Source organism: Watersipora subatra, chromosome 5, assembly GCF_963576615.1.
Source record: "Watersipora subatra chromosome 5, tzWatSuba1.1, whole genome shotgun sequence".
Taxonomy (NCBI): domain Eukaryota; kingdom Metazoa; phylum Bryozoa; class Gymnolaemata; order Cheilostomatida; family Watersiporidae; genus Watersipora; species Watersipora subatra.
In genome coordinates this window covers 60,122,039-60,140,174 of record NC_088712.1, presented here as the reverse complement: position 1 = coordinate 60,140,174, position 18,136 = coordinate 60,122,039, and the positions used below count along the sequence as shown (strand labels likewise).

The 18,136-nt window shown below is 34.9% G+C and overlaps 2 protein-coding genes across 2 annotated transcripts in view; one reads left to right on the top strand and one right to left on the bottom strand.

The window, feature by feature from the left end:
- Nucleotides 1-108: 108 nt before the first annotated feature.
- On the top strand, nt 109-5,883 carry LOC137396543 (phosphatidate cytidylyltransferase, mitochondrial-like). The gene is made up of 4 exons (XM_068082855.1): nt 109-527; nt 761-952; nt 1,486-1,654; nt 5,212-5,883. The coding sequence occupies exons 1-4, from the start codon at nt 185-187 to the stop codon at nt 5,486-5,488; spliced, it is 981 nt and encodes a 326-aa protein (XP_067938956.1). The 5' UTR covers nt 109-184; the 3' UTR covers nt 5,489-5,883.
- Nucleotides 5,884-5,956: 73 nt separating this feature from the next.
- The window catches only part of LOC137396955 (atrial natriuretic peptide receptor 1-like), a 54,254-nt gene continuing 42,074 nt past the window's right edge, over nt 5,957-18,136 (bottom strand). The window contains exons 10-19 of the mRNA XM_068083240.1: nt 17,905-18,049; nt 17,189-17,363; nt 16,115-16,276; nt 14,487-14,652; nt 12,306-12,480; nt 10,835-11,002; nt 9,240-9,373; nt 8,600-8,739; nt 7,188-7,279; nt 5,957-6,655 (exon numbers count right to left, since the gene is read on the bottom strand). Coding sequence (XP_067939341.1) covers nt 6,290-6,655; nt 7,188-7,279; nt 8,600-8,739; nt 9,240-9,373; nt 10,835-11,002; nt 12,306-12,480; nt 14,487-14,652; nt 16,115-16,276; nt 17,189-17,363; nt 17,905-18,049 — 1,723 coding nt within the window. The 3' untranslated portion in view covers nt 5,957-6,289. The remainder of the gene's footprint in view (nt 6,656-7,187; nt 7,280-8,599; nt 8,740-9,239; nt 9,374-10,834; nt 11,003-12,305; nt 12,481-14,486; nt 14,653-16,114; nt 16,277-17,188; nt 17,364-17,904; nt 18,050-18,136) is intronic.

Genomic DNA, 18,136 nt, shown 5'->3' with positions numbered 1-18,136 from the left:
ACCGTGATTTGACTACGGCACACAACGAGCCCAATCAGCACTTTTCTATAAAACCGGTGTCTGTCTGTGCTGTCCGCTTTAAATTTCTCCGCCCGCTACAGTGGAGATGGCTAGTGTCATATAGTTTCACATTGTCGAGTAATTGGTGTCGTATAGTTTCGTGTGAAACTATACGGCTTTGGAGATGGCAAAGCTACAGAACTTTGCTCGAGATGTTTTGCATAGATTTCCGTCACAACACATTCAATTTGCATTTTGCTATGGTTCGGCTGCTTTTCAACAAAAAGGAAGTGTCATGACCAGCAATGTTTTAGATTTCATATTAGTAGTAGATTCATGTACAAATTTTCATTCTCAAAACCTACGTCAAAACTTTCGCGATTACGCGTTTTTAAAGTATTTTGGAAGTGATACTATATGTAAGCTTCAAGGTACTGGGGTATATTTTAATACCCTTGTTCCTTTTGGAGGTCGTACTATCAAATATGGAGTAGTGAGCAGCTTGGATTTTAAATCTGATTTACTAGGTATGTTCTACTTTGCGTGAAGTTATTTATTTTTCATTGATCATCAGTTTTAGGTGTTGTATACTTTTAAATAGGCTATCAGTTTTTGTATTTAATTTTGCAAATGCAGCTTATGTATTCATTTTAAATTACATTACTTCTTTACGACCCATGAGAGCATGCAGCAAGCAGTGCTTATCAGTGAATTTCATTCAGTATTTAACTTACTTTTGGGAGTGCACTTAATATTTTAGACTGGACTACACTATATTTGAGTGGACGACTTCACAAACCTGTTCAAGTTGTGCATAAAACAGCTGATAAGGCAGTGAATGCGGCACTTACGAACAATCTAAAGAGTGCTGTCCATACTAGTTTACTTCTTCTGCCAGACTCTTTCTCTGAAACTGATCTGTTTATGACAATCGCCTCTCTTTCTTATAGCGGTAAGGTATAAGTCTACTGTATTCATTAAATAGATACTTATTGCTTGGCGTACATGTATGTAGCCAGTATTAATGGAAAAAACCATTTTGTTGTGGTTTATGTTTGTATACCATCTCTTATAGATAGATTTAGGATATTAACTCTTTAGTAAGTGTTCATGTTCTTTGAAGACCAATCACTATGGACCATGCTTAGCACACAAGCGGTTAAAGATCTGTATCTGTCTTCTCATAGGTTTTACTACTGAAGAGATCATTACACACTATTTAAACTATTTATAGTTTTGCCTCAATACTTGTACATTCTTTATTGGTCTCACTTGAGTAACTTAATCTTTGAGATAATTATTTACTTATGTATGTATGTATAAATATATGGACATACATTTACCAAGATTTATCCACTGTATTAAACTGGATCATACTTGTTATTCAATATCTTATTTTATGCCAACACCCTTATTCAAGTATGCATTCTATTATAAAAATGGCATGGATACTTTAGAGTCATTTACATATATTTCCCATTTCAGGTGATTTCCGTATGACGGTAGGAGAAGACAAAAATAAAATCTCAAACATAGTGACACCTAACATTGATCATTTCAAAGCTTTGTACGGTGAAATACTAGACAAGGAGGAGAATTTACTCTGGAACAAAGAGAATGGCACCTTCGAACAAATACCCAACTTTGCTACTCGGTAAGTCTCGTTCAGCCTGCCACTTTCATAAACTGAGCCAACTCAGGAACATTTGTTTTATCAGTCTCTGTGTATGTAGGTTGGTTTTCTTTGTATGAATCTTGGCTAGTTGATGCAGCTGTTTGATCTTCAAAGGTCTCAGTACCACTATATTTATTCTATCGTCTCAGTCTGAGATGGTGCTCTGACAATGTTTGAAGGTAACTTATTCAACCCGTTAGCATGTTGGATAGTAGCTATAACTAGTATTCTATATTTGTTAAGGTAGAGAGAGTTACTATGAGCCTCATATTAATTGTAGCAGCTATTAGCCTTTTCTCTTCATTTTGGTAGTGGTCGGTAATTTTTCATGCTGAGTTGTGTTTCCTTGTTAATTTTGGGACAGACAACTTTTAATTATATATTTTACTAATCAGGTGTCTAGGTGTGACCGAGGACGCAGTTGTTAATACATTTAATGAACAGACAGAGTTTTGTGGACCGACTCAATGCAACGCAATTTTATGCACCTGTTCTCATTGCTACAAGTTCATTTTGGTTTATAAGCAGTTTAATATTATTCCATTGGCTCAAATTTATTATATTTATATTATATTTATTTTATTATATTATATTTACCCATCGCTGAAGCATTTGAGCTAAAATTTAATGTTCAAAAACACCCACAATGTAGGCCTACCGCTCTTCTATTCATAACACATCATGGTTGAAAACCTGCACTCAGAAGGAATCTATGAGATGAGCTAGATGATGGTATTATTTTGCAGTGAAGATTAATACTTTTTGTCTGTTTGAACCACATTTTTGAAGATTAAATTTTTAAACAAATTAACTAAATTAAAGGAAAGGTACATTCTCTTTAAGTTTAAAATTCATTTTAAACTAAAAATTCATTTCAAGTTTAAAATTCATTATTATAGTGTCCAACACATTGGTACATGACAATATGGGAGTGCAATTGTAAACCGCTATTAATAGGGTTACAAAAGTCAATAGGTCAGCAACCTCATTCATGTTAAGAGTTCGTCACCTGTTCGGTATCATGGCTAGACTTACTAGACATTATAATAATACCTATGGCTAAGGTCATATTGTCTTAATTAAAGCTTCAAGAAAAAATTCTGTTAATAATTCAAGAAGGTTCTTTGAAATATGATAAAACAATATTGTCTGAAAGTGCAAGAAGTGAATCAAGGCCACATTGAAAAACTCAAGTCACTCACAGAAAAGCTTTAAAGTGTAAAATGTCGACGATTGGCATCACTTCATTTATTGTTTTATTGTACATCATGAAGACTGAGTGTTTATAGATGTTTATATAAACAACTGCGCATGTGTCTGTAACTTCGCATGTGTCTGTATCTGCGCATGTGTCTGTATCTGCGCATGTGTCTGTATCTGCGCATGTATCTGTATCTGCGCATGTTAAAGCTGGGGAGCAAGCCTTTCAGGGATGGAATATAAAGAAAATTGCATTTTCTTTGGCTGAGTTTGCCAGCAGAGGAGAAATGTCTTATACCATAGATTGTTTTAGGATGTTATGTATTGGTTAAGTGGGCTTTCACTAGAAATAGCGCCTTTTAATGATAAAAAAAGTATATTTGCTTAAAGTATATGAGCTTACATTTTACTTTGGGAAAAATCATATCTTGAAGGCACCTTCTAACCTTAATAAACCTATTTCAGGGTAACTTATCACCAAAAAGTTACCCTAAAAGAAGTTACCCTAAAATGGGTTTATTAAAGGTTTACTTGCAACAAAATTCACCTTTCAGTCATTTAGTATCAAAAGATTCACCATGTCTTACTCTGCTGTGTTGTAGGTGCAAAATATGTGGAAATGTGATTACAAGCTCTTGAAAGCTCAAAAACGAACGGTTAATCGCCGCCATCACGAAAACGCCGTAGTTTGGAATCTCTTTGTTTCGATGACGTTCTCAAACATTTTGGTTATTGTTTTGGCGCGTAATGTTATTACGTGGATTAAAAGGCCAATAAAAGGCTCAATATAAAACGTCTCGTAGCACTAGTTTATGACAAACACTTCGGGTTCTACAGAAAAGCTGCTATCAAATATAGATGCTCGCAACTTTACAGTTTTGTTTCGGTTTAGTCTAATCGCCTAGTCCTAATCTGATTATGTGACCCATACTTCCTGCCAAACAGACCGAATAATTTCTGCAGCATTTTTCCACTATCACAGGCGACCAGCAGAATCCTCATGTTTATGGGAAGGTGATGTGCACTTTTTCGAGCTAAGGTTTAAATATTAAACGAGTTTTTACGGTAGGTTTTGAGATATCAGTGCTCAAAGTGACAGCATAACTATGATGATGAAACAGATGTGTAAGAACAATAGACATGGTTTTATTGAATGGGTGAAGTATATTTGTGAAATTATTTTGACGAATGAGATTGCATGAAAGTGTAAACAGAAGCCATCATGTTCAAATACGTCCCATTTGAGTTGTTTTGGAAAGGGATTCCGATCCATGGCGTTTTTGTGATGGCTGCGATGAACTGTCCGTTTTCAAAGGTTGACTTGCAACAAAATTCACATTACAGTTATTTGGTATCAAAAGGTTCACCATGTCTTCCTCTGTTGTGTTGTAGGTGCCAAATATGTGGAAATGGGATTACAAGCTCTTAAAAGCTCAAAAACGTAAAGCCGCCGGAGATTGGAATCTCTTTATTTCTCTGACGTAGTCATGAAATTTATTATTGTCTTGTCACGTGATGTTCTCACGTGAATTGAAAGGCCAATAAAAAGCTCAATATAAAACTTATCGTAACACTAGTTTATGACAAACACTTCGGGTTTTACCGAAGACCCCGGTATCAAATATAGATGCTCGCTACTTTACAGTTTTGTTTCGGTTTGGTCTAATCGGCAAGTCGTAATCTGATCATGTGACCCAATACTTCGCAAATAATTTCTGCAGCACTTTCCGATTATCACAAGTGACCAACAGGCTCGTCATGATTATCAGACAATGATATGTACTCCTTCAAGCTAAGGCTAAAAAATTTAACGAATTTTTACGGTAAGTTATAAGATATCAATGCTAAAAGTGACAGCATTACAATGATGATAAAGCAGACGCATTAGAACAATAGACATGGTTTTATTGAATGTGTGAAGTATATTTGTAAAAATATTTCGACAAATAAGGTTGCATGAAAGTGTAAACAGAAACCATCTACCACAGCTACATGACATTTGAGCCGTTTTGGAAAGAGAATCCAAACTACGGCGGTCTCGTGTGGCTGCGATTAACTGTTCGTTTTTGAGCTTTTAAGAGCTTGTAATCACCTTTCCACATATTTTGCACCTACAACACAACAGAGTAAGACAGGTGAATCTTTTGATACTAAATAACTGTAATGTGAATTTTGTTGCAAGTCAACCTTTAAGGTTAGAAGGTACCTTCAAAATAGGTTTATTAATAAACCCTCTTTTAGAGTACCTTGTAACATTAATAAACCCTCCTTTAGGGTACCTTCTAGCATTAATAAACCACTACTAATGCTATTATTGAGCTTCAGCTCTCCTTTAGGTTTCACCATTTAAACCTCCTTCCCTGGGGAGTGCAAGAAAGGCTGGCAGGATACCGTAACAAAGATGGCCGTTATCGAGACATGGAAGAAGTGATACGTCTGCTCGCTACGGACGGTCCTGGTTGCCAGAGGTGGGTGCGGAGGTCAGTAAGTGACATCGTGAGAGCCTCTAGCTGGAACCAGACAGTAAAGTCAGCTCTGGCAGCTGGTGTTGTTAATTCTATAAAGTACGCATCGGCTAAACTTAAAAAAATGGCCAAGTCAATGACTAAGTAGCCGATACTGCATATGTATATATACAGTATGTTCAATAATATTATAAGTGTATGTAAGGTGTTCCATTTAGTCAATTATAACTGTTAGTTGTTGTATAAATGTATTTTGTTAGTGGATTTTAAATAAGCTATCATTTTATGTGTTTATTTGATGAAAATGGTACCTTAGTCTGATAGGACTGTCAAATTGCTGCATGACCTTGGAAACTTTCTATTGGTTACAATGAGTAACTCCTTCCTGTCAGTTGTGCATGTATTAGTCCTTAGCAGTTGTCCTTGCAACTCTGAGAATCAACATGTCACTGATGTACACATTTTGTAGTAATATATTGATATAAATGTGCTAACGAATGACCGAGGAAATGAAATGGAAGAGCTAGTATATTCATATTTTATAGCAGGCTAGTTCACTTTACATGATGCGTTTGTGATGTATGTATTCAGTGCATAAGAAACAAGTTATTTTAAATTTTAGTCATTCAACTGAGTCAGAGGAAAGACTTGGTTAACTATATTAAATATAATATTTAAATAAAAAAAACCATATAACAATAGTTTTTCTGTATGCATGCGATGAACAAGAAGAGGTCAGGACATGGAGCCACATGAATGAGTCGTGGAAAATCGCGACACTTAACAATTATAAAGTTTATTTGTTTAATTCTAAACAAGGAAAGTCTTTATCTTGTTCCATAATCATCATTCCTTGTAAATTGTCAGAGATTAAAATAAATTAGGATATGATTACAGTAGCTAAATAGTAAATATCATGCAGAGGCACTAGTAGCATTGAGCTCTAGTCTTATAGCGTATCATCCGCATGACCATTTAGAAGAGGAGCCTCTTGAGAGGTCGATTGGAAGGTCACCCCGTTTTCTCTGAATTTGGGAGTTCTGCTAGGTCTGCTGTTACCAGGGGGCAGCAAAGGGAGGGAGTTGTGAATAAAACCGATGTCAGGGTCGGAATGCCTCAGGTTGCTAGCTATAGGTGGAACGGTGAGATTGGTTTCCTCAGTTATGGAATATGGCCGATATGTATGCTTTTCTGGATGAGCTGTCGAAGCTAGTTGCTTCTCTTCAGAGTTTGGTTGCTGTCGGAGGTCTTTTGCTGAGGTGTTCTCTACCTGGTTTTCCCCAAGAAGCCAGTAGGTAGTCATGGTACCCTTGCCCTGTGTATAGATTGTTGCCTGCATGTACTCAGCAAAACATGGTCTAACAAGGGTCCGGCAAAAATTGCAATTAAATTAATAATTGGTAGTTTTAAATTGAATTATTGATTAAATTAATTAATTTCAGGTTCGTGTACTTGCACTGGCAATATACGTAGAATATTAATTCAACTTGAATTATGCATTAATTTAATAATCTTATTTGTCAAATAATTACATTCATAATAGAATTAATGAATTAAGCAGTAATTATATTAAATTATGCATCAAATTACTAAATTAGTTTGTCAAATTAGCAATTAAATTTGTGAATCAGTTTTTCAAAAGTTGAATTACTAAATTATCAAATTAGCATTTGAAAAAACTGCATTAATAACTGAATTAATCAATGATTTGCCAGAAAAGCTGCATTCCTCATTAAGTGTCCTAAAAATGTAACAATGAAAACAAATGCAATGTACATATTTGTGATAGTTTGAAAATAGTACCTGCGCATGAGAAGTATCAAAATTATCTTATATTATTATTGTACCTTCATTTCTACTTCTCCTCGCAGCTCTAACTGGAAAGTCTCGAACTCGTCTAGTAATATTTTAGTAGACGGGCTGACATGTATCTTTAATGCTGAAACAGATATTAAGCAATAATAAAAATTGAACGTTGAAGTACAGTAGATGCTCCTACAATGTAAACAATCCGTTGCGGAAACATTTACGTTATTCGGATTTTATATTAGCAGTAAAATAGATGTAAATTGCATAAGCTATTCCCAGATCTTCCCAACCTCACTACTTTGGACCTTTAAATAGGAAAAAGACTAGATTTGACTTTTTAATTTAATATGCAGTATTTTAATGTACAGCAACTGTAGTATTATTGGTTTACATCAAAAACTTCTCTTCTTTTTCTTATCACTTTCACTCAATTCATGGTTTATGATTGCAATTTCATAATGAGTTATGGAGAAGGCACAACTTCTATGTCAATTTTGTCAAGTTTTTTATTTTAAACAGCAAGGTTTATTTTGCAAAAGGAAAACAATGAAAATGTTTTATATGTCCAAAATAAAGTAAAACACAAATATAACTTTACTATAATAAGAATGGTGTCTATTTGTCCGTCCATCAAAAGATTCAAGGTTATGGTAAAAGATAGCTTTCAATGATATTCCAACTCGTGACATTCAGATCAGTAGTCCAACACTTACAGCGAATAGTTAATTGCGCCGTTACTTATTCACTGTGCTTTATCGACACATCTGACGATATCTCACGGTGAACTAGACTGCCACGGTACAAGTATATATGTTAATAGAGATAACCCTATACAGCATTTTCTCTCAAGTGCGGCACAAATAAAAGCGATATTTTAAGGCTAACAACGAGATGCGCGTTATTCAAGTTGAATTCGCCAACTTGCACTGACTTGACACTGTGTTAAATGGCATTTCTTACGTAGTACGCAGCAAGAATTTTACACAAATTTTTTACGTAATGTGAAATTCACGCTATAAGAGGTATACGTTATAAGCGGATCTACTGTATCACTTGACAAAATATTGATCACATGGTCGTCTTGTTAACTGGGAACCTACAATTTATAATCTTACATAATATGCAAGATCAGAAACTGTATACATATTTAATATATATATTTTGTATACATTTAATAACATGGAAAGCTTGAGTTAATTTCTGCTTCCCAATTTAACTTATGCCGTAGGTTCATCTCAAGGGGTTGTCATGTAACACTGAAAATCAGATGTTTCTGCAGTACATGTTTTATTCCTATATTGTTGCTATTGTTACTATATTGTTCCTACATTTGTTCCAAGGTTAGTGTGAGGTCATTGATCTAGAGTCCTAAAAGCACACCATGGAACGGTATATTCATTACGAATCCATATCCTTCATATGTAGCTAACATGTATTGTATATCACTTACGAAGACCATTCGATTCCATACGACTTGCGGTGTTCACCGTGTCACCAAAGAGACAGTAGCGAGGCATTTTGAGACCAACAACTCCTGCACAGACAGGCCCAGTGTGCATGCCTATCCGCAGCTTCAGTTTTTCTGTTGGTCTAAAATCATTGACAATGGAATTTATCTAATTTTTGTAACCGATGGTTGTAAGGCTAAAGCTAATTGGTGTACGATGAAAAAAGGTAGATGAAAAAAGACCAATTTTATTCCTAACACATCTAAGAAAGGAAAATTTGTTCCTTTCTTAGAACTTTGATGATACGGGCTACTTTCTACCATTGCTTTTGCCAACGTGAGGAGAATGACTGCATTCACAGCTGTGCTTGATAATTGATGGTTCTTTTTGCCATAGGTGCAAGAGGCATAATTATATAATAAAACAGACATTAACAACTGTTAGATTAGCTCTTACATACTATTGGTAAAGATACCAGCAAAAATAAATAATATCTAAAAAGCCTCAAAAGTTGGAGTTGTCTGCACATGTTAACTGGAACCCAAACAACAGTTTCTTTTATATAAAGTACACGTAGTTATGAAAAAGCTTTAACCTTTTTATGCCTTATAATCACCTCATTTTTAATGTTTAGTTACTAACTTGTGTCTGATTGTAAATGTTTGAACTATCTCCAAGAGCTTGAGCGAAAGGCGTGCTATTTCTCTTGCGTGGTTGTGTCCATTCCTATTGGGCAAGCCAGATACCACCATATATGCATCTCCAATTGTCTCCACCTGTAAGTATACATGTTTTTGATCATGAGCGGGTAAAAACGTTTTGCTTGGCAGACAACCTGTGCCAACATCAAGTTTATGGTAGGATAATTTACTTCAAGTTGCCATGGCTCAGCCTTTCGATGCTGTCATATGATCAGTAGGTCAGTTGTTCAAGATACAAGCATTATTGATGGTATTAGGAGAAGCTACCAACCACAATTGCTCCTGTGCTGCACCACTAAGAGAGAGGACACAAAAAACCTGAAGCAGGCAGTAGGATACCACCTTTGCATCTTCTCAAAAAAACTTATAAAATGTTAGATCCAAGCAATTGGAAAAGACCATAGATATATAAACTAATAATATATATAAATATATATATAAACCATAGATATATAAGGTTCATATATCAATGGAAAAGACCATCAGATGACGAACTTGTCTACTGGGGAGTTATCTACTACTAACCACTTTATTACACTTGCCTAATAATACAAATCAGGTTCCTAGAAATTTTTATAAGCCATTATGTTTTCATCTGATTTATTTGACTATCTGGTTAAATCAAAGGTTGAATCAAATCGATCATTTTCTCTTTTTTTTTGTTAAGTTTCTTGAAAAACTGTCGTGCAGATCAGCACAAAATTCATCTGTTTACATATGCAGTTTCAACTTTTAGCATTAAGCAATGTAACTGCACAATGTAGCAACCCAATGTAGTAAGAATTGTTGTTTGGCATATTGACTTTTGATTTACTTTACACTCACAGTAGTTAAACACATAAAATATTTTTAGCCTGCATTTTGTTTTGCCGTTTAATCACCTACTTTGCTCAGTCAAATTATTAACAAAATGTAGCAATTCTAGATTTTCCATAATAAGTTAAATTCTATAATAATTAAATTCCATATTTAATTGAATAATTTTATAAGCTGACAGATTCACTACCATGATAAACAGGAGAGTGGATCTGTCAGCGCATGAAATTAGCCAATCCTAGCCAAACTAGCCAATCCTGCTGTAATAAGGTATTAAGTTTGGAATGTTAGTTCCAATTATAAAGTTGCGTATTCATGAGAAACAATGGAGGCTAGTGAATGAAGCATTCTTCACAACTCTAAACAATTATAGATACCTGCGGGTCAATCGCTCAACTGTGTTATAGGATATTATTACATTGCTAGTAGGGGGTAACTTACAGCATGGATAAGAGATCACTATAGCCAGTCATTTAAGAATGTGAAGTCATGCAAAGATTCTCTTGACGCAAAAACTGGCCAAACATGTTAGACAAAACTAATTTATTTTAATTACACAGAACAGTTGCTCATCATCTAAACAGGTCAAACACACCAACTTGCCTACAATCAGACTCATATCTGAAAACTATAAATGGGTCACTAACTTCATTGCTTCATCAAATTCTCTGGACCCGTGTACAACTTACAATAATGACTGCTGAATGTTATTAAATCTACCTTATAGACATCAAACTCCTCTACAGCATTATCAAAGTCTGTGTAGAGGTCATTGAGCATTGCAACTATTTGCATGGGAGTACTTTCAGCCGAGAGTGCTGTGAATCCACAGATATCGGAGAAGTATATCGTGACTTCATTAAACCACTCTGCTTTTACAGACTGCCCCTGCAATGAACAAGAATTATAACAGCTTATTGTGCCTCGTGGGCTAGTTTGGGTTCCTGCAGCCAAATTTGAAACTTATTTCTCAGCTTATTTTGGAACGTTTGATCTCTAGGTTTTAGTTACTAGTAATAAAGAAAAATTTAAACCAATCAGTTATACATACTGAAGTACAGAAGAAACGGCCCCCGCTGGTGATTGTCTATCACTGGTGTTACCAAATGACGGTCACCCATTGTTCAGCAAAATATTTTTATATGAAAAATTATGCAGCCTGCAGTTGTCGATGTCAGCACAATAAAAACTTGTTATTATTTGTTTTCTGTGAGTTCAATTTGTCATTGAAAATAATCTTCAACTATCTGTAAGCATTTTAATGATAAAATAATGTTTGAGGCAGCTAGCAAGCGTTTTTTGCCGTTACAGATTTTGAGCAGTGAATTTCTTTACAAGACTCAAAATTTTTGAACGCGTTGGCTTATTCTAAACTTGCTCATTTTTACATTTGTGTTACAGATTTCACAATCCTGCGTAAACTATGTTCAGAATATTTGAATTTATCCTTCCACACATACATTTTCAATCATTTTGAAAGTAGCATTGCCAGCTGCTTTAACAATCTTCTACCAAATATTCATTCCCTTAGCAGAGAAAGGCATTTTAAACACTGTTTGTCAAACTATTTATTTGATTTTAATGGCTAACTGTTGCCTTTTTTTTCCTTTTTTGCTTTTGTTTTATTATTGTTGTATGGCCTAGTTTGAAAAACATTTCTATTTTTGAAATGAAATTATTGCCAATAAAAGACTATATATATATATATATATATATTTTTTTTTATATATATTTATATATATTTATATATATTTATATATATATATTAATATATATATGTATGACAAACATCGTTTTCTATTTTGTGACACCAACATGCAACATCCACCATTGTTAGAGTTTAAGAACTCTCTGTTACTATAACTTTCAATTCCCAATCCCGACTCCTCCACAATACTATTAGATTACCAACTTTTAAAACACTTTTGTTCAACTCACTCATTAATTCTTGATTTCTGTTTTTTTAATTTTTGGCACGTAATGAAAAACATCTGTTGATAATTACTAATCCAATAGAAGGTTATACATACATACCAGCACAAGAGGAAGTGACGACCTTTGAACTCTACTGGTTTGCTATTCGTTTGTCTGTTTAGAGTTCAATGCTGAGAGCAGCCGCTACTCATCAGCTTGTACATGACTATGAAAAGTAACGAAAAAGACACAAGTTTGAAGTTATCTATACGGTTACCTTGATTAGGTCACTGGCTATACTCTTAGGCAGCATCATGTATAGCAAGTCTTCGGCTTTCTTCTTTTGCTCTAGGTAGCTTTGGGTCCTATCTTCCACTAAACTCTCCAGGTTGTTAGCATATTGCTCCATACGCGTTAAAAGGTTCTCGACCAAGGTTCCCCGGCCATTATGCCTAAATAAAAACATCTGATTAGAGTGAGTAATTTAAAAGTACTTACGATTCTGTGAATAATTTGAACTTTGCAATCAGATTCATTTTGAACAAAGGATTTTGTGTTTACACGAAAACAAAAGTTGCGCAAAATGAAAAATGATAACTAAGTCAAAGTGAACTAATATCCTGACAGTTTAGTGTGCTGTGAAATATCATCAGCTGTACTAATTATACGTATAATTATTCTACAATGATAATGTCTATTGACACAGTAGTTAGAGTGCCAGTTAACCATTCTAAACATCGGGAATTCAAATTTCAAATGACGCAATATTTTTCCCAAGCTCCAATAGAAGCTTCAAACAGGCAAATGGATACAGCTCTCATTATATTAAAAAATTATGATTATCAAAGTAAATGTAACTGTAAATTAGTTGGGCTCTAAATTTAGCTTAATTTGAATACAGTCACTCAACTCAAGTTAAGTGACTGTATTCAACGATTAATGACCATTTATCATAAGTATAAGAGTATTTATATTTATTTATTATTTGCACTTTTTATTATAAAAATTTATAAAACCTGCTTGCAGTTGAACTTCTGCTTACACGCTATTAATAGATACAAAAACAAAAATATTTCACAAAAAGTATTGAAAGTTGTCTGCTCAGGTTAACTATCAACCGCTACAGTTCCAGCCATTTACTTTTATCTAAAGTAGTTGTCGATGAGGAGCGCATTATAAACAAACCTTTGAAACAGATTTAAAACCAAAATGTTCACATTTTATCAGAGAGTTATAATCGAGCCAACCAACTGCTATAATTTTTCTTATCTTACTCACGAAAAACAATAACCATGGAGAGTGAAGAATAAGGCATTCATGGCTATTCAAAACTATTATGGATACCTGTTGATCGATTGCTTAAGAGATATATTCTTGAAGAGTATTACATTCCCAATGGAGAACAGCCACTTTTATATGAACAGCCACTAGGCAAGCATTACTGTTTAGAGTATAAGTATCAACCATTTAGCAGAAATTAGTCAGTAACTATGGCGACTAAAAGTTCTGCTCACCTTCAATACTCGCTATGAAACTTTATCCAAGTCTGTTCAAGATAGTTACAAGCAGGTTCTGAACACTGATGGCTTGATTTTCTGAAAACAATCCACTGTTTTTAGAAAATTTTATCTACACCATAAACTGTGGGTCATCCCAACCGGGAATGTAATAGCTCAGATTATAGTTATAGTTATGTAATAGCTCAGATATTACATTCTCAGTGAGGAATATAATATCTGAGCTATTACATTCCCGGTTGGGATGACCCACAGTTTATGGTGTAGATAAGATTTTCTGAAAACAGTGGATTGTTTTCAGAAAATCAAGCCATCAGTGTTCAGAACCTGCTTGTAACTATCTTGAACAGACTTGGATAAAGTTTCATAGCGAGTATTGAAGGTGAGTAGGACTTTTAGTCGCCATAGTTACTGACTAATTTCTGCTAAATGGTTGATACTTATACTCTAAACAGTAATGCTTGCCTAGTGGCTGTTCATATAAAATTATGTTAGAATAATGTTTGAAGGTTAGCCAATCACATACCAGAGCAAATAAAATGTTAATCATACTGAGTATCTGTTTATCTGTACTGTTTTATTTCAACTGGGTTTGCACACAAAAAATCTTGCTTGCTGCACAGGCTTTATAAGTTTCACCCTCTCCGTATAACTCTCTGTATAACTCTACTACCTGGTACAAAGAACCTTACAGGAAGCTGGATAAAAATCTAAAAGAACTAGGCTAGTATTATAAAACCTGGGCTATTTCTACAAAGCCTCAGTTAGTGTTGCCCCGCAAAGTACTTCCTGTTGCGGCATAGTGTATAGCTGTCCCTACTCAATATTTTCTGGAGCCACAACCGCGTTTCACATTATACGTAGCTTCCTATTCTCAGCTTTTGGCCTTGTTGGAGAAGTTCTGATTACCGTTAGAGATAAAGTGAAGAGGCAAAGCTTACTTCATGAAGCGACGATAAGCATTCTTAACAAGTTGAAAATCTGGTCTATCCATGGGTTCCTGACTCCAGCACTTTCTGATCAGCATAGCCTCTTGTTCTACGTCACAATCTTCATTGCGTAACGTTGGTCTGAATGAAGGATCTTCCCTTAATTCATTTAAAATATCTAAAATCACAGTCTTAAGTTTTATTAGTGAGTATTAAAAACTCAATTTCATCACAAAGAGCATTTTTATGCTCTCTGGGACATTTTCTGTCAATCTGTTCACCAAATCTTTCCCTCTTTTTAATCTACCTATGTTTATCTTTGTATCTAACTTAGATAGCGTAGTCGCCATAGCCAAACAGAGCACAAACTTTTGTTCTGACTAGGTCAGCCAGTACCGGAGTAAGTTCACTCCTCCTACAATAGTTATCTGCATAAATGGCAAAAGTTTGATTGGTCTCTTAACTTCTAGTGACATCTCAGAAAAAAAACTAGCAGCTATCAAAAGTACTGTTTGAGAAAGATGTGATGTTACTGTCACTGTATTATATGATAATAACAATTTTTACTAAAAATGAGTACAATATATAACACTACAAGTTTTAGCCTGCATCCTATTTGGCCCTTTCAATATAAGCATTGTCATGCTGATGATCACTTCTTGAAAACTTCATAACAAGTGAAAGGAATGTGTTCACAGGTCACAGACGTTAATAGCAACTGGCACAGAAGTTAATGATCAAACGTGGTCAGTAATTAGCAGACTAATGATGGAGAATTATATTTTTATATTAACGTCAGTATTAATTGTCACTCATAAATATCAGAAAAATGGTGATACTTTGTGATAATAGGTGATAAACCTGATAGTGAACAGCGACAAATAACGTTAATAATGATATCATATACAATCGGGATTAAAACTGTAGTATTATTGAGTTTGGCTCTTCAGTGGCTAAACGTAGACTAGAAGCATTGCGGTTTTACTCGTAATTTATTTTTATTAACTTGCACCCAAAATGGCCTTCGATGTCAAGGGCAAAACCACGTAATACAATGCAAACAAGGAAAGACAACACCTAGAGTAGAGCCAGCTTAGTTCCACAACAACAACTCTCATCTACCTCAGTCTAGGATGCAGACATCTAGGTAAAAACAACATAAACATCGATAATGATGACATGTCTATGAATATTAGTAAATAGAGTGCTATGTGTATAATGAAAATTACTTTGGCTTTTGTTCGAGTATTTTTAATTTGTAAACTTTTGGTGTACTAAAAAAGATTTAGTTAAGTGTTCGTTGCTATGGTTTCCACAGCGATCACTTTCACCTCTGTTCTGTCATTCCACTTCACAAACATAAACATATTTTATATTTTTTTGTTAATCATTGTGAAGCTTAGTTGAGAAATTCAGAAACTTTTCATATAGAGAAAGAAATATTTGTATTTCAGTAGTGAAGGAATTACTAACACGTCATTTGTAAATGAAGACTAGGACTAGTAAAAAGTTTTTTGCAAAGTGAAACTTGGAATACCGTAAAGTTGACCTAAAAAAAACATCGCAAGAAAGATCTTTTGCAAAATTTTTTCTTTGTGTTGACACTTGAAAATGGTTAATTTTAGTAAGACTTCCTCTACCTTCAGGTTCAGTAAAGTCTTTGTCTTTTACATAAAACACGCCTTTTCTGTAGATAACTTCCTGACATATCACGGCAAAGCTGTAGACATCACCCTTCTGGTATGCCTGCACAGAAGGAACTGATTGACTGTCTAATAGTTCTGGTGCCGTCCACAACTTACCTGAAACAGGAGTGTAAATGCAGTACAAACTATAGATCGTTACGGATGCTGTATGATGGAATTTGTGGAGCTCAGGCTACATTGATTTTTGAAGTTAGGAAGTTGTGGAGCAGTTACGATAAGGGGAAAGCCAGAGGATGATGCAGTATTATGCAGTATAAAAGCAAGTAAACAAGCCTTCTTTGCTACAACACTTGTGAGAATTTATTTTCCTACAACAGCGTACATGTAAGTGATAAATTAGAAGTTTTTAACTGTCTATTTAAAGGCATCGAAAATCTCATGAAAAGCTTTGTGTGGAAATTAAAAAAATTTTTGGCACCAGAAGTGGGTAAATTAAGATAGACACTGTTTTCTAGAGCCATAGTGAGCAGTCTTCTTAGATTTTTTAAGAAGTTGCTCTCTCAATTTGCGTTGTTGATGTATTAATTGTATTGTCAATTTTTTTATTCATCTATCATGACCTCAGCATGAACCATATAACATAGATAATGGCTGAGGGCTCAGTTTATAACGTGTGCGTTTTAACAAATTAATCAGGTACCAGATTAAGAGGTGCAACTGAGCTCGCTGATAAAATATTAAAGTAGTGATAATCTGATCATAGAGCCAATCTTAACCCAAAACCCAGCATATAGATCAGATGGAAGACACGAAAGCTGTATAGCAATTTACCTGTTTCACCGCTGTCTAAGAGAGCTATGCAAAAATAAGTATAAATGGTTACATACAATTTCACATAAAATGTTTCGAACAAGAAACATTGCAGTCTCATGAAAAGCGTAATAGGTTATACTATGAACACAACATATTTTATGTAAGTGAAAATACTAAGTTAGTATCTGACAACAGCTCGCATGAAAGTAAATCAGCCATAGCAACACAGTGCAAAACAAGACAACTCCAACTTACGTCGACACATCTGATATTTCTCTTCCTCGCTCGAAGAAATTTTACGAGAACTCTGTCTGCAGAGTTTTAGGCCGAAGTCAGTAATTTTTAAAACGAACCTGCTGTCTACTACACAATTAGTGCTTTTCAAGTTGCCATGATAGCGTATGACACTCGTGTGCAAGTAATCCATGCCCTACAAGTGAACAGTACATAAATCGGTTAATATTTTGCAGAGCACATTGCTACGAATAGTTAAACATTTTTTATGAAGCTGCAGTGGCCTCTGACTAAAGTTACGGCTAACGAGTATGTCCTATTAAACGTTATTACTAGTTCAACAAGGTAATGAAGACAATCTTCCTAGTTTATGAATGAGATAGGAAGGGGGTAATGTATCCACCCTTCTAGATAAGATGGTTTTTGGACAAGTAAGATAATCTTTACTATAATGAGAGCCATGCCCTTCCATTTGTCCAAAGGCATGGTTGAAGGTTGAGCAAAAAGGATCACATCAAGCAAGATTTGAACTTACAACTTTCAGCATAGTAGAGCAACATTCCAACAATTGAGCCAATCAACCAGCCATTGGATGAGCGTAATAATTGTATGTAAAGTTATTTCACCTGTCAATCTCTCACGGCACACTAGACTACCGGGGTACTAGTAATACAGATATGATGTGGCAGGCAAGGTAGAAGCTTCCACAAAAGGAAGGCATGTACTTTAGAACTTACCCTGGTAATATCCTGTATGAGTGAATGTTTGAACATTGCATCTAGATCAATCTGATCGTTCTCTACAATATCTTGGAGGCTTCCTTTCTGACAGTATTCGGTGACTATATACTCATGGCCTGGGTCTACACACATTCCAATAAACCTACAGCACAAAGCTGACTATATATTCATGGCATGGGTCAACACACATCCCAGTAAACCTGCACTGCAAAGTTGACTATATATTCAT